This window comes from Oncorhynchus masou, chromosome 6 (assembly GCF_036934945.1).
Source record: "Oncorhynchus masou masou isolate Uvic2021 chromosome 6, UVic_Omas_1.1, whole genome shotgun sequence".
Classification (NCBI taxonomy): Eukaryota; Metazoa; Chordata; class Actinopteri; order Salmoniformes; family Salmonidae; genus Oncorhynchus; species Oncorhynchus masou.
Window position 1 is genome coordinate 21,803,812 of NC_088217.1, and position 23,268 is coordinate 21,827,079.

At 44.0% G+C, this 23,268-nt stretch overlaps 1 protein-coding gene across 1 annotated transcript; it reads right to left on the minus strand.

Annotated features, from left to right (window-relative positions):
• Positions 1–143: 143 nt before the first annotated feature.
• On the minus strand, positions 144–22,980 carry LOC135541511 (uncharacterized). The gene is made up of 6 exons (XM_064967826.1): positions 22,619–22,980; positions 17,679–17,923; positions 17,337–17,448; positions 8,538–8,633; positions 4,377–4,891; positions 144–4,195 (listed from the first exon to the last, which is right to left on the minus strand). Exons 1-6 carry the CDS (start codon positions 22,661–22,663, stop codon positions 2,752–2,754), a joined length of 2,457 nt encoding a protein of 818 aa, XP_064823898.1. The 5' UTR covers positions 22,664–22,980; the 3' UTR covers positions 144–2,751.
• Between the last annotated feature and the right edge of the window lie 288 nt (positions 22,981–23,268).

A 23,268-nucleotide genomic window follows, 5' to 3' on the forward strand; every position in this document is an offset into this window, starting at 1 on the left:
ACAACAAGCTCCTACCCCTTCTGTCTTAGCAAATCTGAAGGAACAGAATAGGTAAGGAGGCTCTATGGAAGGATAGATTAAGCTAAATGCACCTTATCTGATCACATCGTAGAATCTAAATTCAAACACTGGACAGGTTTTAGTAGCTAATTAAAATATCTTTATTACAACCATATGTACATCATCCTCATGTTCCAAAAAGAGTCTTCTGAAAAGTGAAAATGAGCAGAACCAGAGATTTGCAGGGAAACAGTCCGAGGGGAAACAGTACAGTGTGGGTAGAGAAAAAACTCTGAGGTGTGCAGAGCTTTAAAACACAAGTGTCTCTCCTGTGTGCTTTCACTTCTCCTAGGAAAGGAGGGCTATTTTCAGCCTTGATAATCCTCCCATATAGAGGGAGGAGGGGGATGAAGGGAATAAATCCTATCTTCTCATCCATTATTCAGGGAGTTTGAGTCATGCCGAGTGTGACGTGGAACACCTTGAGGAGAGAGCGAGCAATCCAACATTTTCTCTCTTTTTATTTATTTATCCGTCATATATATATATATATAGTTGAAGTCGTAAGTTTCTGACATAAACCTTTGCCAAATACATTTTAAACTCAGTTTTTCACAATTCCTGACATTTAATCCTAGTAAAAATTCTCTGTCTTAGGTCAGTTAAGATCACCACTTTATTTTTAGAATGTGAAATATCAGAATAATAGTAGAGAGATTGATTTATTTTAGCTTTTATTTCTTTCATCACATTCCCAGTGGGTCAGAAGTTTACATACACTCAATTAGTATTTGGGAGCATTGCCTTTAAATTGTTTAACTTGGGTCAAAGGTTTCAGGTAGCCTTCCACAAGATTCTCACAATAAGTTGGGTGCATTTTGGCCCATTCCTGAGTCAGGTTTGTAGGCCTCCTTGCTCGCACACGCTTTTTCAGTTCTGCCCACAAATTTTCTATAGGATTGAGGTCAGGGCTTTGTGATGGCCACTTTTCCATGATGTCAAGCAAAGATGCACTGAGTTTGAAGGTAGGCCTTGAAATACATCCACAGGTACACCTCCAATTGACTCAAATTATGTCAATTAGCCTATCAGAAGCATCTAAAGCCATAACATAATTTTCTGGAATTTTCCAAAGCTGTTTAAAAGCACTTAGTGTAGCTAAACTTCTGACCCACTGGAATTCTGATATAGTGAATTATAAGTGAAATAATCTGTAAACAATTGTTGGAAAAATGACTTGTATCGTGCACAAAGTAGATGTCCGAAGCGACTTGCCAAAACTATAGTATGTTAACAAGAAATTTGTGAAGTGGTTGGAAAATATGTTTTAATGACTCTTACCTATGTGTATGTAAATTTCCAACTGTATATATATATATATATATATATATAATCTCTCTCTCTCTGTTGTTCCTTTCTTTCTTCTGCCTCTCTCAGCTCCACACCAGACAGGTGTGAGTCCTACTTGCTGTGTGTGTAAGAATCACATGCACGCTGAGTGAGTGTGTGAGAAACACACACAGTGCATTAAGGTGTGTGATCCTGTAGCCTCAGTAATGATGAGTGCTCATAACGCTACGCAAAAAGCAAATCCCACCTCTGATCACACCTTTCATTTCAGTTATCAATGATAGTATGAGTAGTACCTACCACAGTGACTTTAGTTAACATTTGCTGCATAGCCCTGACATAAGCCTGCATAACCCTGACATAAGCATACATAACCCTGACATAATCCTGTATAACCCTGTCATAAGCCTATTTGACATCTGACCCCTATCTATTGATCAATTAAGTGAGAAACAAAATGTGACAGACATTAGAGCGTGACACCACACCACCAGTGTTGAACCCGAGCGTTGTACCCTAGCGTTGTACCCTAGCGTTGATCCGTACGTTCCATAATGAATATGTACTAAACAACAACAGCCCTGACCTCCAGAGACCTCCAGCAACAAACCACTAACCCCTGGCCAGCTCAGCCTACACCATCTACTCTGCAGTACCTATCTCTGGAACAACCACTCCAGAATACAGAATGAATGCCTCAATAGACAGGCAATGTAAACATCATTCCAATGATAGGATCGGTTGCGTTAGTTGTTGTGCAATCAAGGGTACCAGGTAGTTTGAGCACGATCACATCCGGTAGCAAAATCTTCTACTGCAGCACCATTCCCCTTTCAGACTGTCAATGGGATCTCTGTTACAAAAACACATTGATTGATAGCTTTGTTGTGGCATCTCCTCTCCAGTAAGCTGTTGTTTTCTGGTGGATTCTCTTACAATGCAGTATTGCTTTTAGAAATCTCAAGCACAACTTTAGTTGAGGCATAAAAGTCCAAATGTAAGAGTTTCATCAATGTCACCAGGCAGCATTTTTGCACTCAAAAGATACACAAATATAAAATCAACAAGATGACATGATATTATACTGTGTTTCAAATTGATTCACAAACCCCATGAGCCTGAGGTAGCCATACATGATGCAGACACACACACACAGACCGATCCTCTCTCACACAGACACACAGATTGTAATAGATGCACACTTGCAGTGCACTTGCAGTGCGTTGCAGTAGTCAGTAAGAAGGTCTGACACATACACACACTTTGTCAGAGGTGCTGTACATTGGTGACACACACTTATATACTCACACACATACACTTACCCTCAAACAAATGTATTGTCCATGGTGCTTTATGGTGGAAAAACACACAGACATACACGCAGAGACTACATACACTACTCTATACAGTAGTCACAGTCAGTAGTGAGCTGGGACAGAGGGACATCTCCTCCCTGGCGCCCAGCCTCGTCCCATGAGTCAGCAGCTCCTCCACCGTCGTCCAATCATCTAACAGCTTCCTGTTCCTCAGACGACTCAACTTCTTTTGGCTGAGCTCCAGCACCGTGCTGCACCGGCCGTCTCCCAAAGACCCTCCCCCTCCAGACATAGCCTCTCCTTCTCGGATAACTCCTCCCCCTTGTCCACCCATAGCTCCCCCTCTTGTGTTGACCCCTGTATCTCTCATAGGTCCTGATCCTCCATTGGCTCCTGGCTTTGTGTAAGCCTGCTGCACTCTGGCCTGCTGTTGTTGTTGTTGCTGCTGTTTCTGCTCGCGGGCCAGTAGGAGGTGCCCCCGTCTCTCAGTGCGGCTCCAGTACCTCCCCCTCATCACCTCCTGGCTCTCATCATCTGTACTCATCCCGCTGCGCTCGTCCGCTAGCCGCGATGCCCGGTCACGGAGAATCTGGTTCCTCACAGCCCTTGCGTTAGGGTTAGGGTTAGGGTTAGGGTTAGGGTTAGGAAGGTTGGGGTTGGTGTTAGGGGTAGTATCAAGGTTGTGGTTAGGATTGGAGCCCATCCTGGACACTCCAACGACCCCAGATCCAAACCCAGTGTGGCTCTCCAGGGTGCTGTAGAGGCCCCCACCACCCCCGGACCCCTGGCGGGACAGACGGTTGGCTGGTTTCGGCCATGTCTCATGGATGTCCATGGATGTCTGGGGAGGGTGGCTGAGGGTGTGGAAGCGGTGCACCTCTCTTCCTCTCTCTCTTTGTTTTTCTTTTTCCCGTTCTCTTTCTTTGTCTTGTTCTCTTTCTTTGTCTTGTTCTCTTTCCCTTTCTCTTTCTCTCTCTCGCTCCCTCTCCCACACTGGTAGGTCTGTCATGAAGCTCCTCTCCTGCTGCCTCCTGTCATTAACCAGCTGGTCACGGCCTCCACTATTGTCCCAGTAATGTCCCCTTGGGTAAGGGCATGGCCCCTCTGTGTTCCCCGGAGAGGTTGCATGGTGCAGAGGTGAGGGGGCAAGTCCTGCTGGGTGTCTGAGCACTAGTTCTGGTTCTCCCTCTTCAGGCAGGCCCAGCTCCAGGCCTCTAAGTGAAGCTACTCCACAGTGCTGCAGGGTGGCGTAAGAGGGGGAGGACGGGTGACTGGCCCGTCTGACACGCTCCTGGGGTGGAGCCCGGTGGTGCAGGGTCCTGCTCCTCCTCAGCTGACCCTCTGAGCTGGAGCCCTGGTGCTGCAGCAGAAGCCTGTGGTGACCGGAGGGGGTACTGCAGGTGGAGAGGACAGGGGCGTGGACAGAGAGGGGGCCAGGGGTGTGCTGGGGGTTGAAGAGGGAGCCACTGCTGGAGCTGTGTTTGCCCAGACAGGGACGATCCGCTTTCCGGAACTGGACAGACGACACCCTGAAGAAACAGAAAACTATTAGACACAGAAGCGATAAATACAATGGTACCGTGGTGAACCACCTGCATTATCATCGTTGAACCCTGGATGGTGAACACTTTGAAGATGGGGTTTGGGTGGTTATGGATCATGATAAGCTATGATAATCACAGTGATGTTAGTCTGGTGATAAGCTCCTACCTGAAGAGTCCTCGGGGTGGAGGGCCCATGGATGGAGCAGTCAGGCCAGGTGTGAGGCAGGAGTGCTGGGGCTGCATGGTCAGTGCCTCAGGGATGGCCTCCAGCAGCTCTCTGTGGTTCTTCTGCCAGCTGTCGCGGCGCTCCCGTGCACACACCTCCCCTTGGTGGTGCAGACGAGCATTGTACAGGCGCATGCGTTTCTCTAACAGCCTCTGGAAACGGCGGAACTCTCCGGTGCTCACGCTATAGAAGCCAGAGTCACTCAGCTCAGACGAGATGAAGGATTCAGAGGACGGAGACCCACCACCCCCACCCCCTCCTCCACTGACCAGCAGGCCCCCACCGGAGCCTCCTCCCCTGGGGTGACACTCCTCCAGACCCCCCTCCTCAGTCTCCAGGCCAGAGAGGTCTCCCTGGTGCAGGCTACCGTCGGTCCAGCCCAGGCCGCTGTCCAGCTCATGGTGGAGAGGTAGGTAGCCCAGAGGTTTCTCCAACATATAGTCCTCATCCTCAGTCTGAAGGAGAGAGAGAGAACACAGTCACACACACATACAGTATGCAGATATACAGTACACAGACACACACACAGTATGTAGATGTACAGTACACATACACACATACAGTATGTAGATATACAGTACACAGACACACATACAGTGTGTAGATATACAGTACACAGACACACACACAGTATGTAGATATACAGTACACAGACACACATACAGTATGTAGATATACAGTACACAGACACACATACAGTATGTAGATATACAGTACACAGACACACACAGTATGTAGATATACAGTACACAGACACACATACAGTATGTAGATATACAGTACACAGACACACATACAGTATGTAGATATACAGTACACAGACACACATACAGTATGTAGATATACAGTACACAGACACACATACAGTATGTAGATATACAGTACACAGACACACATACAGTATGTAGATATACAGTACACAGACACACATACAGTATGTAGATATACAGATATACAGTACACAGACACACACAGTATGTAGATATACAGTACACAGACACACATACAGTATGTAGATATACAGTACACAGACACACATACATTATGTAGATATACACACAGACACACACAGTATGTAGATATACAGTACACAGACACACATACATTATGTAGATATACAGTACACACATACAGATATATACAGTACACAGACACACATACAGTGTGTAGATATACAGTACACAGACACACACACAGTACGTAGATATACAGTACACAGACACACACACAGTATGTAGATATACAGTACACAGACACACATACAGTATGTAGATATACAGTACACAGACACACATACAGTATGTAGATATACAGTACACAGACACACATACAGTATGTAGATATACAGTACACAGACACACATACAGTATGTAGATATACAGTACACAGACACACATACAGTATGTAGATATACAGTACACAGACACACATACAGTATGTAGATATACAGTACACAGACACACATACAGTATGTAGATATACAGTACACAGACACACATACAGTATGTAGTATGTAGATATACAGTACACAGACACACATACAGTATGTAGATATACAGTACACAGACACACATACAGTATGTAGATATACAGTACACAGACACACATACAGTATGTAGATATACAGTACACAGACACACATACAGTATGTAGATATACAGTACACAGACACACATACAGTACGTAGATATACAGTACACAGACACACATACAGTATGTAGATATACAGTACACAGACACACATACAGTATGTACAGTATGTAGATATACAGTACACAGACACACATACAGTATGTAGATATACAGTACACAGACACACATACAGTACGTAGATATACAGTACACAGACACACATACAGTATGTAGATATACAGTACACATACAGTATGTAGATATACAGTACACAGACACACACAGTATGTAGATATACAGTACACAGACACACATACAGTATGTAGATATACAGTACACAGACACACATACAGTATGTAGATATACAGTACACAGACACACATACAGTATGTAGATATACAGTACACAGACACACACAGTATGTAGATATACAGTACACAGACACACATACAGTATGTAGATATACAGTACACAGATATATATACAGTACACAGACACACAGTATGTAGATATACAGTATGTAGATATACAGTACACAGACACACATACAGTATGTAGATATACAGTACACAGACACACATACAGTATGTAGATATACAGTACACAGACACACATACAGTATGTAGATATACAGTACACAGACACACATGTATGTAGATATACAGTACACAGACACACATACAGTATGTAGATATACAGTACACAGTATGTAGATATACACAGTATGTAGATATACAGTACACAGACACACATACAGTATGTAGATATACAGTACACAGACACACATACAGTATGTAGATATACAGTACACAGACACACATACAGTATGTAGATATACAGTACACAGACACACATACAGTATGTAGATATACAGTACACAGACACACATACAATATGTAGATATACACAGTACAGTATGTAGATATACAGTACACAGACATACAGTATGTAGATATACAGTACACAGACACACATACAGTATGTAGATATACAGTACACAGACACACATACAGTATGTAGATATACAGTACACAGACACACATACAGTATGTAGATATACAGTACACAGACACACATACAGTATGTAGATATACAGTACACAGACACACATACAGTATGTAGATATACAGTACACAGACACACATACAGTATGTAGATATACAGTACACAGACACACATACAGTATGTAGATATACAGTACACAGACACACATACAGTATGTAGATATACAGTACACAGACACACATACACAGACACACACAGTATGTAGATATACAGTACACAGACACACATACAGTATGTAGATATACAGTACACAGACACACATACAGTATGTAGATATACAGTACACAGACACACATACAGTATGTAGATATACAGTACACAGACACACATACAGTATGTAGATATACATGTTTAACACAGACACACACACATACAGTATGTAGTATATACAGTTTGGGAGATATACAGTACACAGACACAGTACTGACACATACAGTATGTAGATATACAGTGTACACAGACACACATACAGTATGTAGATATACAGTACACAGACACACATACAGTATGTAGATATACAGTACACAGACACACATATGTAGTATGTACACAGACACATACAGTATGTACAGACACACATACAGTATGTAGATATACAGGACACAGACACACATACAGTGTGGAGATATACAGTACACATACAGTATGTAGATATACAGTACACAGACACACATACAGTATGTAGATATACAGTACACAGACACACATACAGTATGTAGATATACAGGACACAGACACACACAGTATGTAGATATACAGTACACAGACACACATACAGTATGTAGATATACAGTACACAGACACACATACAGTATGTAGATATACAATACACAGATGTAGATATACACACACACATGTGGGGGTGATACAGTATGTAGATATACAGTACACAGACACACATACAGTACAGTATACAATTTACACAGTAGTATATACAGTACACAGACACACATACAGTATGTAGATATACAGTACACAGACACACATACAGTATGTAGATATACAGTACACAGACACACATACAGTATGTAGATATACAGTACACAGACACACATACAGTATGTAGATATACAGTACACAGACACACATACAGTATGTAGATATACAGTACACAGACACACATACAGTATGTAGATATACAGTACACAGACACACATACAGTATGTAGATATATAGTACACAGACACACATACAGTATGTAGATATACAGTACACAGACACACACAGTATGTAGATATACAGTATTTACAGACACACATACAGTATTTAGTAGATATACAGTACACAGACACACATACAGTATGTAGATATACAGTACACAGACACACATACAGTATGTAGATATACAGTACACAGACACACATACAGTATGTAGATATACAGTACACAGACACACATACACACCTGGCTGTGGAAACTGCTGGGCTCCTCAAGGTTGGTGTTGCAGCAGCCAGTCAAACAGCTCTGATCCCTTGGAACATGATGGTCCAGCTCTGGGTCCTTAGGGAGAGAGAGAGAAAGAGCGGTTAATCAATGTTTAACTAACTGTGAATAATGTGTGTTTACGTGAATAAACAAGCATTTCATTTTTTATGCTAATTCTAGAACTTTGGTTATGTAATTCAAATGTTCATCCAGCCTCTCTCCCCCAAAAATATCCCTAAAATATCCCTATGTTATCAAGAGTCCTGATTATTAAGTATGGCCTTTAATGGAACTGCATCACATGCTGTAGGTTTGCAATCCAGATTGACTGAACTGAGGCTTGTGTCTTGCAGCAGTGGTTAAATCAGTCTGTAGACAGTAAATGTTTGTAGATGGGAGAGAGGAGTGTGTTTTTCCCTCTGTCTCTCTAAGCTGAGCATCCTTCCATTCTCCAAGGGGATTTCATGAGGCACAGCTCACATTCCACCAACGGAACACGTGAGTTCTGTTTATGACTGTGTGACCGTGTGACCGTGTGACTGTGTGATGTGGATGAAGATGTGGTGGTGATTTAGATGTACATGTGGTGGTGATTTAGATGTACATATGGTGGTGATTTAGATGTACACGTGGTGGTGATTTAGATGTACATGTGGTGGTGATTTAGATGTACTGTACATGTGGTGGTGATTTAGATGTACATGTTTAGATGTACATTTAGTGGATGGGTGATTTAGATGTACATGTGGTGGTGATTTAGATGTACGTGGGGGTGATTTAGATTACATGATGTGGTGATTTAGATGGTGATTTAGATGTACATGTGGTGGTGATTTAGATGTACATGTGGTGGTGATTTAGATGTACATGTGGGGTGATTTAGATGTACATATGGTGGTGATTTAGATGTACATGTGGTGGTGATTTAGATGTAAATGTGGTGGTGATTTAGATGTACATGTGGGGGTGATTTAGATGTACACGTGGTGGTGATTTAGATGTACATGTGGTGGTGATTTAGATGTACACGTGGTGGTGATTTAGATGTACTGTGGTGACAGATGTGGTGGTGATTTAGATGTACTGTACATGTGGTGGTGATTTAGATGTACTGTACATGTGGTGGTGATTTAGATGTACTGTACATGTGGTGGTGATTTAGATGTACATGTGGGGGTGATTTAGATGTACATGTGGTGGTGATTTAGATGTACATGTGGTGGTGATTTAGATGTACATGTGGTGGTGATTTAGATGTACATGTGGTGGTGATTTAGATGTACATGTGGTGGTGATTTAGATGTACTGTACATGTGGTGGTGATTTAGATGTACATATGGTGGTGATTTAGATGTACATGTGGGGGTGATTTAGATGTACTGTACATGTGGTGGTGATTTAGATGTACATGTGGTGGTGATTTAGATGTACATGTGGTGGTGATTTAGATGTACATGTGGTGGTGATTTAGATGTACTGTACATGTGGTGGTGATTTAGATGTACTGTACATGTGGTGGTGATTTAGATGTACATATGGTGGTGATTTAGATGTACATATGGTGGTGATTTAGATGTACTGTACATGTGGTGGTGATTTAGATGTACTGTACATGTGGTGGTGATTTAGATGTACATGTGGTGGTGATTTAGATGTACATGTGGTGGTGATTTAGATGTACATGTGGTGGTGATTTAGATGTACATGTGGTGGTGATTTAGATGTACATGTGGTGGTGATTTAGATGTACATGTGGTGGTGATTTAGATGTACATGTGGTGGTGATTTAGTGATTTAGATGTACTGTACATATGGTGGTGATTTAGATGTACATGTGGTGGTGATTTAGATGTACTGTACATGTGGTGGTGATTTAGATGTACATGTGGTGGTGATTTAGATGTACATGTGGTGGTGATTTAGATGTACATGTGGGGGTGATTTAGATGTACTGTACATATGGTGGTGATTTAGATGTACATGTGGTGGTGATTTAGATGTACATGTGGTGGTGATTTAGATGTACATGGTGGTGATTTAGATGTACATGTTAGATGTACATGTGGTGGTGATTTAGATGTACATGTGGTGGTGATTTAGATGTACATGTGGTGGTGATTTAGATGTACATGTGGTGGTGATTTAGATGTACTGTACATGTGGTGGTGATTTAGATGTACATGTGGTGGTGATTTAGATGTACATGTGGTGGTGATTTAGATGTACATATGGTGGTGATTTAGATGTACTGTACATGTGGTGGTGATTTAGATGTACATGTGGTGGTGATTTAGATGTACATGTGGTGGTGATTTAGATGTACACGTGGTGGTGATTTAGATGTACTGTTCATGTGGGGGTGATTTAGATGTACATATGGTGGTGATTTAGATGTACATGTGGTGGTGATTTAGATGTACATGTGGTGGTGATTTAGATGTACACATGGTGGTGATTTAGATGTACTGTACATGTGGTGGTGATTTAGATGTACTGTACATGTGGTGGTGATTTAGATGTACATGTGGGGGTGATTTAGATGTACATGTGGTGGTGATTTAGATGTACATGTGGTGGTGATTTAGATGTACTGTACATGTGGTGGTGATTTAGATGTACATATGGTGGTGATTTAGATGTACATGTGGTGGTGATTTAGATGTACATATGGTGGTGATTTAGATGTACATGTGGTGGTGATTTAGATGTACATATGGTGGTGATTTAGATGTACACGTGGTGGTGATTTAGATGTACATGTGGTGGTGATTTAGATGTACATGGTGGGTGATTTAGATGTGGTGGTGATTTAGATGTACATGTGGTGGTGATTTAGATGTACATACATGTGGTGGTGATTTAGATGTACATGTGGTGGTGATTTAGATGTACATGTACATGTGGTGGTGATTTAGATGTACATGTACTGTACATGTGGTGGTGATTTAGATGTACATGTGGTGGTGATTTAGATGTACATGTGGTGGTGATTTAGATGATGTACATGTGGTGGTGATTTAGATGTACATGTGGTGGTGATTTAGATGTACATTTAGTGTACATGTGGTGATTTAGATGTACTGTACATGTGGTGGTGATTTAGATGTACATGTGGTGGTGATTTAGATGTACATGTGGTGGTGATTTAGATGTACATATGGTGGTGATTTAGATGTACTGTGGTGGTGATTTAGATGTACATGTGTGGTGATTTAGTGATTTAGATGTACTGTACATGTGGTGGTGATTTAGATGTACATGTGGTGGTGATTTAGATGTACATGTGGTGGTGATTTAGATGTACATGTGGTGGTGATTTAGATGTACATGTGGTGGTGATTTAGATGTACATGTGGTGGTGATTTAGATGTACATGTGGTGGTGATTTAGATGTACATGTGGTGGTGATTTAGATGTACATGTGGTGGTGATTTAGATGTACACGTGGTGGTGATTTAGATGTACTGTACATGTGGTGGTGATTTAGATGTACATATGTGGTGGTGATTTAGATGTACATGTGGTGGTGATTTAGATGTACAGATTTAGATGTACTGTGGTGATTTAGATGTACATGGGTGGTGATTTAGATGTACATGTGGTGGTGATTTAGATGTACATGTGGTGGTGATTTAGATGTACATGTGGTGGTGATTTAGATGTACATGTGGTGGTGATTTAGATGTACTGTACATTTAGATGTACATGGTGATTTAGATGTACATGTGGTGGTGGTGATTTAGATGTACTGTACATGTGGTGGTGATTTAGATGTACATGTGGTGGTGATTTAGATGTACATGTGGTGGTGATTTAGATGTACACGTGGTGGTGATTTAGATGTACATGTGGTGGTGATTTAGATGTACATGTGGTGGTGATTTAGATGTACACATGTGGGGGTGATTTAGATGTACATATGGTGGTGATTTAGATGTACATATGGTGGTGATTTAGATGTACATATGGTGGTGATTTAGATGTACATGATGGTGGTGATTTAGATGTACATGTGGTGGTGATTTAGATGTACATATGGTGGTGATTTAGATGTACATATGGTGGTGATTTAGATGGTGGTGATTTAGATGTACATGTGGTGGTGATTTAGATGTACATGTGGTGGTGATTTAGATGTACATGTGGGGTGATTTAGATGTACTGTACATGTGGTGGTGATTTAGATGTACATGTGGTGGTGATTTAGATGTACATGTGGTGGTGATTTAGATGTACATGTGGTGGTGATTTAGATGTACATGTGGTGGTGATTTAGATGTACATGTGGTGGTGATTTAGATGTACATGTGGGGGTGATTTAGATGTACTGTATATGTGGTGGTGATTTAGATGTACATGTGGTGGTGATTTAGATGTACATGTGGTGGTGATTTAGATGTACATGTGGTGGTGATTTAGATGTACATGTGGTGGTGATTTAGATGTACATGTGGTGGTGATTTAGATGTACATGTGGTGGTGATTTAGATGTACATGTGGTGGTGATTTAGATGTACATGTGGTGGTGATTTAGATGTACATGTGGGGGTGATTTAGATGTACACGTTGTAGATGTACTGTACATGTGGTGGTGATTTAGATGTACATGTACATGTGGTGGTGATTTAGATGTACATGTGGTGGTGATTTAGATGTACATGTGGGGGTGATTTAGATGTACATGTGGGGGTGATTTAGATGTACTGTACATGTGGGGGTGATTTAGATGTACTGTACATGTGGTGGTGATTTAGATGTACATGTGGTGGTGATTTAGATGTACATGTGGTGGTGATTTAGATGTACATGTGGTGGTGATTTAGATGTACATGTGGTGGTGATTTAGATGTACATGTGGTGGTGATTTAGATGTACATGTGGTGGTGATTTAGATGTACATGTGGTGGTGATTTAGATGTACATGTGGTGGTGATTTAGATGTACATTTAGATGTGGTGGTGATTTAGATGTACATGTGGTGGTGATTTAGATGTACATGTACATGTGTACATGTGGTGGTGATTTAGATGTACATGTGGTGGTGATTTAGATGTACATGTGGTGGTGATTTAGATGTACTGTACATGTGGTGGTGATTTAGATGTACATGTGGTGGTGATTTAGATGTACATGTGGTGGTGATTTAGATGTACATGTGGTGGTGATTTAGATGTACACGTGGTGGTGATTTAGATGTACACGTGGTGGTGATTTAGATGTACATGTGGGGGTGATTTAGATGTACTGTACATGTGGTGGTGATTTAGATGTACATGTACATGTGGTGGTGATTTAGATGTACATGTGGTGGTGATTTAGATGTACATGTGGTGGTGATTTAGATGTACATGTGGTGGTGATTTAGATGTACATGTGGTGGTGATTTAGATGTACACATGGGGGTGATTTAGATGTACACATGTACATATGGGGGTGATTTAGATGTACATGTGGTGGTGATTTAGATGTACATGTGGTGGTGATTTAGATGTACATGTGGTGGTGATTTAGATGTACATGTGGTGGTGATTTAGATGTACATGTGGTGGTGATTTAGATGTACACATGGGGGTGATTTAGATGTACACATGGGGGTGATTTAGATGTACATGTGGTGGTGATTTAGATGTACATGTGGTGGTGATTTAGATGTACACATGGGGGTGATTTAGATGTACACATGGGGGTGATTTAGATGTTTAGACATGTGGGGTGATTTAGATGTACACATGTGGTGGTGATTTAGATGTACATGTGGTGGTGATTTAGATGTACATGTGGGGGGTGATTTAGATGTACATGTGGTGGTGATTTAGATGTACTGTACATGTGGGTGGTGATTTAGATGTACACATGGGGGTGATTTAGATGTACATGTGGTGGTGATTTAGATGTACTGTACATGTGGTGGTGATTTAGATGTACATGTGGTGGTGATTTAGATGTACTGTACATGTGGTGGTGATTTAGATGTACACATGGGGGTGATTTAGATGTACATGTGGTGGTGATTTAGATGTACTGTACATGTGGGGGTGATTTAGATGTACATGTGGGGGTGATTTAGATGTACTGTACATGTGGGGGTGATTTAGATGTACACATGGGGGTGATTTAGATGTACATGTGGTGGTGATTTAGATGTACTGTACATGTGGGGGTGATTTAGATGTACATGTGGTGGTGATTTAGATGTACTGTACATGTGGTGGTGATTTAGATGTACACGTGGGGGTGATTTAGATGTACATGTGGTGGTGATTTAGATGTACATGTGGTGGTGATTTAGATGTACATGTGGTGGTGATTTAGATGTACACGTGGGGGTGATTTAGATGTACTGTACATGTGGTGGTGATTTAGATGTACACATGGGGGTGATTTAGATGTACACATGGGGGTGATTTAGATGTACACGTGGGGGTGATTTAGATGTACATGTGGGGGTGATTTAGATGTACACATGGGGGTGATTTAGATGTACACATGGGGGTGATTTAGATGTTCACATGGGGGTGATTTAGATGTACACATGGGGGTGATTTAGATGTACATGTGGTGGTGATTTAGATGTACTGTACATGTGGTGGTGATTTAGATGTTCACATGGGGGTGATTTAGATGTACTGTACATGTGGGGGTGATTTAGATGTACATGTGGTGGTGATTTAGATGTACTGTACATGTGGTGGTGATTTAGATGTACTGTACATGTGGGGGTGATTTAGATGTACATATGGTGGTGATTTAGATGTACTGTACATGTGGTGGTGATTTAGATGTACATGTGGTGGTGATTTAGATGTACTGTACATGTGGTGGTGATTTAGATGTACTGTACATGTGGGGGTGATTTAGATGTACATGTGGGGGTGATTTAGATGTACATGTGGTGGTGATTTAGATGTACATGTGGGGTGATTTAGATGTACATGTGGGGGTGATTTAGATGTACATGTGGTGGTGATTTAGATGTACATGTGGTGGTGATTTAGATGTACATGTGGGGGTGATTTAGATGTACATGTGGGGGTGATTTAGATGTACATGTGGTGGTGATTTAGATGTACTGTACATGTGGGGGTGATTTAGATGTACATGTGGGGGTGATTTAGATGTACATGTGGTGGTGATTTAGATGTACTGTACATGTGGGGGTGATTTAGATGTACATGTGGTGGTGATTTAGATGTACTGTACATGTGGTGGTGATTTAGATGTACATGTGGTGGTGATTTAGATGTACTGTACATGTGGGGGTGATTTAGATGTACATGTGGTGGTGATTTAGATGTACTGTACATGTGGGGGTGATTTAGATGTACATGTGGTGGTGATTTAGATGTACATGTGGTGGTGATTTAGATGTACACATGGGGGTGATTTAGATGTACATGTGGTGGTGATTTAGATGTACTGTACATGTGGGGGTGATTTAGATGTACATGTGGTGGTGATTTAGATGTACATGTGGTGGTGATTTAGATGTACACGTGGGGGTGATTTAGATGTACTGTACATGTGGTGGTGATTTAGATGCACACGTGGGGGTGATTTAGATGTACATGTGGGGGTGATTTAGATGTACATGTGGGGGTGATTTAGATGTACACGTGGTGGTGATTTAGATGCACACGTGGGGGTGATTTAGATGTACACATGGTGGTGATTTAGATGTACACGTGGGGGTGATTTAGATGTACACATGGTGGTGATTTAGATGTACACGTGGGGGTGATTTAGATGTACATGTGGTGGTGATTTAGATGTACACGTGGTGGTGATTTAGATGTACACGTGGGGGTGATTTAGATGTACATGTGATGGTGATTTAGATTTGGTTACTTTTATTTATCCTGGCTGTTTGGGCCTGAGCAATCAGGCTGGTCTGTGTGTACTGTATTTGTATGTGTACATATTTGTCTGTGTGTGAGTGTGTGTGAGTGCATGTGTGTGTATAGTTCCACTCAGGTCTCAGATGCTTGGTGGCAGCATGTATAATTCCAGACTGGGTTGGCAGCTCCATTTTTTTTAAAGGCATTTTGCCATTAAAGCCTTAATCACCAAACGTCAAGGTGCTTTTCCTCCAAGAGAGACTCCAATATGGACACAGGTCTTTTGGACGTTAGCCCTGATTCAGACCAAACAGTTGCAATCTGGATTCTATTCAGTCAAAAAGGTTATCTGGATGTCTACGGTTTATTCCACATACACACACACATACAAACAAACAAACAAACCTGGAGAAGTAAGCCCTGAACCTCCTCTAGTGCAGTCCCCTGTTCAGAGCCCTGTGTACACTCTGACCTTCAGAGCCATACAGCCCACCACTACACCCACACAAGCTTCCCAGTGTTGTTTATTTAACATGACAGTTTTCTTCCATAGAAGATGTATTTCCATCCTCTCAATGGACAGAACAACACAGACACACAGTATGCTGTCGTTCTAGCTACTTCCGTCACATGTGCTGTACCATACAATACAGTGGGTCAATTCTATTGGCTTTATCATCACCAGTGACAGAATAAGTCATATCAGTCACAATAATTAGTGGGGTGCAGGATTTAACACTGGTGTAAGGCCTTTAATTGATGTGTCTTGTAACTGATACAGGTACTGAGTGATGAATGGTGGTACACTCACAAACAGAGTGCCCACATTAGTAGACCTTACTATAGGGCATGGCTTTGGCTGGCAACATCAAGGGATTATCTTTCATTCAAAACTAAATGGCATCCTACTACTACTAGTATGTGTGTGTGTGTTTTGTCTCACCTGGTAGCCCAGTGGATCCATGTCCTCTATGTCTTGTGGAGCGTTGGGCAGGTACTCATATCTCCCGTTGTCACGGTGATCACGAGGAAGACTCATGTGGCTGCAGTAGTGTCTGAGAGGGAGAGAGAGGGAGAGAAGTCGAGTCAATAAATGTGTGTGAGAGAGAGACAGAGAGAGAGAGAGAGAGTGTGTGTGTGTGTGTGTGTGTGTGTGTGTGTGTGTGTGTGTGTGTGTGTGTGTGTGTGTGTGTGTGTGTGTGTGTGTGTGTGTGTGTGTGTGTGTGTGTGTGTGTGTGTGTGTGTGTGTGTGTGTGTGTGTGTGTGTGTATCTTTGTGTCTCTACCTGGACATGGTCTCGGCTGCTGTGACCCCCAGACTGTGCAGGGCCAGGTGGGGGGCCAGGGGGAGGGACTCCCAGTGTCTTTCCGTCTGCGTGCTGCAGTCCTGTAAGCCATAACCCCTCCCACGCCGGCCCTTGATCTGCAGCGTGATTGGGTGCTCATAGGCAGCCAGGATTCTAAGAGCATCCCGTTTGCTCAGGTGAGAAAGATCCCGTTTAGTCAGGTGACTCAGATCCCGTCCACTGACCTGTGAGGAGACACAGAGACACACAGATGACATCCTATTCCCCATATAGTGCACCAGGGATGCATTGTGGGGGTTCAGAGGGGACTCATCTACTCTGGAGAACACTCAAAACAAGGGAGGGGATGCAGAGATGAAAACTAAAGGGTTACAACCTAAGACGAAAAACAAAACATTTGGGATTCGATACCTGGCTTCTACGTTGTACCCGATGCCAAGCATAGCACCAGAGCCATGCCACTAGAGCCGTGAGCTAACAACACATGACGCAACCCAACCAGAGTGACAGTTGTACACAGCATTTCAGAACTACTCCCTATCACTAACATGACTCACCACCTACTACAGTACACACACAACTACAGAGACAGCACAGGAGGCTGGTGAGGGGAGGACGGATCCTAATAATGGTAGGAATGAAGTGAATGGAATGGTATCAATCACATTGTAACCATGTGTGTGATGTGTTTGATACCATTCCACGTACTCCATTCCAGCCATTACTATGAGCCTGTCCTTTCCAATTAAGGTGCCACCAGCCACCTGGAAGAGACAGAGCGAGAGAGAAAGTATTTACTATGTAGATTACATAAAGAGTACTGTGTGTGTGCCATATTTCTCTGTGAGGGTAACATCACCCCATGACAGAAAGAGAAAAAGAGAGGAGAGGAGACTGGGCATCACCCCACGACAGAAAGAGAGAGAGAGAGAGAGAGGTGACTGGGCATCACCCCATGACAGAAAGAGAGAGAGAGGAGAGGAGAGAAGACTGGGCATGACCCCACGACAGAAAGAGAGAGAGGAGAGAAGAATGGGCATCACCCCACGACAGAAGAGAGGAGAGAGAGAGAGGTGACTGGGCATCACCCCATGACAGAAAGAGAGAGAGAGAGGAGAGAGACTGGGCATGACCCCACAGAAAGAGAGAAGACTGGGCATGACCATCCCCACAGACAGAAAGAGAGAGGAGAGAAGAATGGGCATCACCCCACAGACAGAAAGAGAGAGAGACTGGGCATCACTCCATGACAGAAAGAGAGAATGGGCATCACCCCATGATCATCAGAACAGAAAGAGAGAGAGAGGAGACTGGGCATCACTCCATGACAGAAAGAGAGAGAGGAGAGGAGACTGGGCATCATCCCACAACAGAAAGAGAGAGAGGAGAGGAGAATGGACATCATCCCACAACAGAAAGAGAGAGAGGAGAGGAGACTGGGCATCACTCCATGACAGAAAGAGAGAGAGGAGAGGAGACTGGGCATCATCCCACAACAGAAAGAGAGAGAGGAGAGGAGAATGGGCATCATCCCACAACAGAAAGAGAGAGAGGAGAGGAGACTGGGCATCACCCCACAACAGAAAGAGAGAGAGGAGAGAGACTGGGCATCATCCCACAACAGAAAGAGAGAGAGGAGAGGAGACTGGGCATCATCCCACAACAGAAAGAGAGAGAGGAGAGGAGACTGGGCATCATCCCACAACAGAAAGAGAGAGAGGAGAGGAGACTGGGCATCATCCCACAACAGAAAGAGAGAGAGGAGAGGAGACTGGGCATCATCCCACAACAGAAAGAGAGAGAGGAGAGGAGACTGGGCATCATCCCACAACAGAAAGAGAGAGAGACTGGGCAGAGGAGACTGGGCATCATCCCACAACAGAAAGAGAGAGAGGAGACTGGGCAGAAAGAGAGAGAGGAGAGGAGACTGGGCATCATCCCACAACAGAAAGAGAGAGAGGAGAGGAGATCATCCCACAACAGGGCATCATCCCACAACAGAAAGAGAGAGAGGAGAGGAGACTGGGCATCATCCCACAACAGAAAGAGAGAGAGGAGAGGAGACTGGGCATCATCCCACAACAGAAAGAGAGAGGAGAGGAGACTGGGCATCATCCCACAACAGAAAGAGTGGGCATCATCCCACAACAGAAAGAGAGAGAGGAGAGGAGACTGGGCATCATCCCACAACAGAAAGAGAGAGAGGAGAGGAGACTGGGCATCATCCCACAACAGAAAGAGAGAGAGGAGAGGAGACTGGGCATCATCCCACAACAGAAAGAGAGAGAGGAGAGGAGACTGGGCATCATCCCACAACAGAAAGAGAGAGAGGAGAGGAGACTGGGCATCATCCCACAACAGAAAGAGAGAGAGGAGAGGAGACTGGGCATCATCCCACAACAGAAAGAGAGAGAGGAGAGGAGAATGGACATCATCCCACAACAGAAAGAGAGAGAGGACAGGAGAGGGGATGAGAGTGGGCATCACTCCATGACAGAAAGTGAGAGAGGAGAGGAGATGAGACTGGACATCACTCCATGACAGAAAGAGAGAGAGGAGAGGAGAGGAGATGAGACTGGACATCACTCCATGACAGAATGAGAGAGAGGAGAGGAGAGGAGACTGGACATCACTCCATGACAGAAAGAGAGAGAGGAGAGGAGACTGGACATCATCCCACGACAGAAAGAGAGAGAGGAGAGGAAACTGGTTATCACCCCACAACAGAGAGAGAGGAGAGGAGAGGGTATGAGAGTGGGCATCACTTCATGACAGAAAGAGAGAGAGGAGAGGGGGTGAGAGTGGGCATCACACCACAACAAAGAGAGAGAGGAGAGGAGAGGGGAGGAGAGTGGGCATCACTTCATGACAGAAAGAGAGAGAGGACAGGAGACTGGTTATCACCCCACAACAGAAAAAGAGAGAGGAAAGGTGACTGGACATCACACCATGGCAGATAGAGAGACTGTGAAAGGAGGGGAGACGGAAGGAGGAGAGCAGAGGAGAGGTAAGAAGAGAAGAGAAGAGGAGAGAAGGGAACAGAGGTGAGGAGAGGAGAAGAGAGAAGGGAGCAGAGGTGAGGAGAGGAGAAGAGAGAAGGGAGCAGAGGCGAGGAGAAGAAAATAGAGGAGGGAGCAGAGGTGAGAAGAGATGAAGAGAGAAGGGAGCAGAGGTGAGAAGGGAGCAGAGGTGAGTAGAGGAGAAGAGAGAAGGGAGCAGAGGTGAGTAGAGGAGAAGAGAGGAGGGAGCAAAGGGGAGGAGAGGAGAAGAGAGAAGGGAGCAGAGGTGAGGAGAGGAGAAGAGAGAAGGGAGCAGAGGTGAGGAGAGGAGAAGAGAGAAGGGAGCAGAGGTGAGGAGAGGAGAAGAGAGAAGCGAGCAGAGGTGAGGAGAGGAGAAGAGAGAAGGGAGCAAAGGGGAGGAGAGGAGAAGAGAGGAGGGAGCAGAGGGGAGGAGATGAGAAGAGATGAGGGAGCAGAGGGGAGGAGAGGAGAAGAGAGAAGGGAGCAGAGGTGAGGAGAGGAGAGAAGGGAGCAGAGGTGAGGAGAAGAGAAGAGAAGAGAGAAGGGAGCAGAGGTGAGGAGAGGAGAAGAGAAGAGAGAAGGGAGCAGAGGTGAGGAGAGGAGAAGAGAAGAGAGAAGGGAGCAGAGGTGAGGAGAGGAGAAGAGAGAAGGGAGCAAAGGGGAGGAGAGGAGAAGAGAGGAGGGAGCAGAGGTGAGGAGATGAAAAGAAAGGATGGAGCAGAGGTGAGGAGAGGAGAAGAGAAGGGAGCAGAGGTGAGGAGAAGAAAGGAGGGAGCAGGGGGGAGGAGAGGAGATGAGAGGAGGGAGCAGAGGGGAGGGGAGGAGAAGAGAGGAGGGAGCAGAGGGGAGGAGAGGAGAAGAGAGGAGGGAGCAGAGGGGAGGAGAGGAGAAGAGAGAAGAGAGCAGAGGTGAGGAGATGAGAAGAGAGAAGGGAGCTGAGGAGAGGAGAAGAGAGGAGGGAGCAGAGGGGAGGAGAGGAGAAGAGATAAGGGAGCAGAGGTGAGGAGAGGAGAAGAAAGGAGGGAGCAGAGGGGAGGAGAGGAGAAGAGAGGAGAGAATGAACAGTACAGATGGATGTGGAGAGGGATGTAATGTAAGGTCAAAAGATGGATAGGAGAGAGAGAGATAGGAAAGAATAGAGAGAGAGAATTGAGAGAGGAAGGGAAGTGAAAGAGAGAGTCACAGCTCTCTGTGCTGTTGGATGGGGAAAGCTGTCAGTCCTTGTAATCATCAACGCTGGTCACAAGAGGCTGCCATACACACACACACACACACACACACACACACACACATATATGCACACACATATATGCACGCACAACGCTGAATAACCCCAACACAGAAAGCACAATCACGAGCCTCACTATATTGCTAGAACAGGCAGCAGAACTGATCTGTCTGTAGACACAATCTTTCTACAAGTAAATACAAGGACTCTTTAAACACATATGGTCATTTCTCTCATAATAAGATCCATGCCTGTCTAACTCTTATTCTGTACTACTCTCACAAGCACACTCACAGATTCCCACGTATTGACACACCAACACACACACACACACACACACACACACACACACACACACACACACACACACACACACACACACACACACACACACACACACACACACACACACACACACACACACACACACACACACAGAGAGAGAGAGAGAGAGCAGGCATCATGTCATGGTGTGTAATTCTGTTCCGTTATTCTCCATATCCTCTATCATCTACATGACCCTTCCTTTATCCATAAATTCCATCTACACATGTGCCCACACACACACACACACACACACATAGAAGCGCATACACATGCAAAAAAGAATGCACACGCACGCAGGCATACACGCACCACACACCCACAGATTTAGAAGGGTGCACACTAACCCCCATTCCATCGCCGAACCACGGCCCTGAGAGCCGACAGCCCATTGCCACGGCAACGGATGAGCTCTGAGTCCGAGGGTTCCCTCCGTTTTAAAGACAGCGCAGACAACAAGAGGAAGAGGAGGACAAGGAGTTATGCAGGATCCAGCTCGGGCATAGACTCCTGTGCTTCAGCAGAGACCGAGAGAAAGATCTCAACGCTCTCTCTCTTCTCTCTCTCCCCCTTTCACGCTCTCTTTCTCCCTTGTCTCCCTACCAGAGACAGAGACAGAAGGGACTCTCTTGCTCTCAGCTCTCTCTCCACTTGCTCGCGATCTCCTTCACTCTCTCTCTAGCCCTCTCACACACACATGCTCTTTCAACTGTCATTCTACCCCCCCTCTATCTATCACACTCTCTCTCTCCTTCCTTCCTCTCTATATCTCTCTCTTCCTTCTTATGTGCCAGTTTTGTGGTGAAGCCCCACCCCCCCTTGCACAGCTAGTACATAGTAACCCTCTGGACTGTGAATCTATATGCACACACACACACACACACACACACACACACACACACACACACACACACACACACACACACACACACACACACTCTTGTGGTTGGTCACTTGCTCTGGGTTATCAGCTTATCACATGGACAGGCTAGGGGGT

Bases quoted from the DNA above. Each gene is read 5' to 3' on its own strand.
- LOC135541511 (XM_064967826.1), bottom strand. From the start codon at position 22,663: ATGGGCTGTCGGCTCTCAGGGCCGTGGTTCGGCGATGGAATGGGG. The intron at 4,892-8,537 runs GTGTGTATGTGT...TCTCTCCTTCAG, and splicing joins CCAGCAGTTTCCACAGCCAG to ACTGAGGATGAGGACTATAT. The intron at 4,196-4,376 runs GTAGGAGCTTAT...CTGTTTCTTCAG, and splicing joins CCACCCCGAGGACTCTTCAG to GGTGTCGTCTGTCCAGTTCC.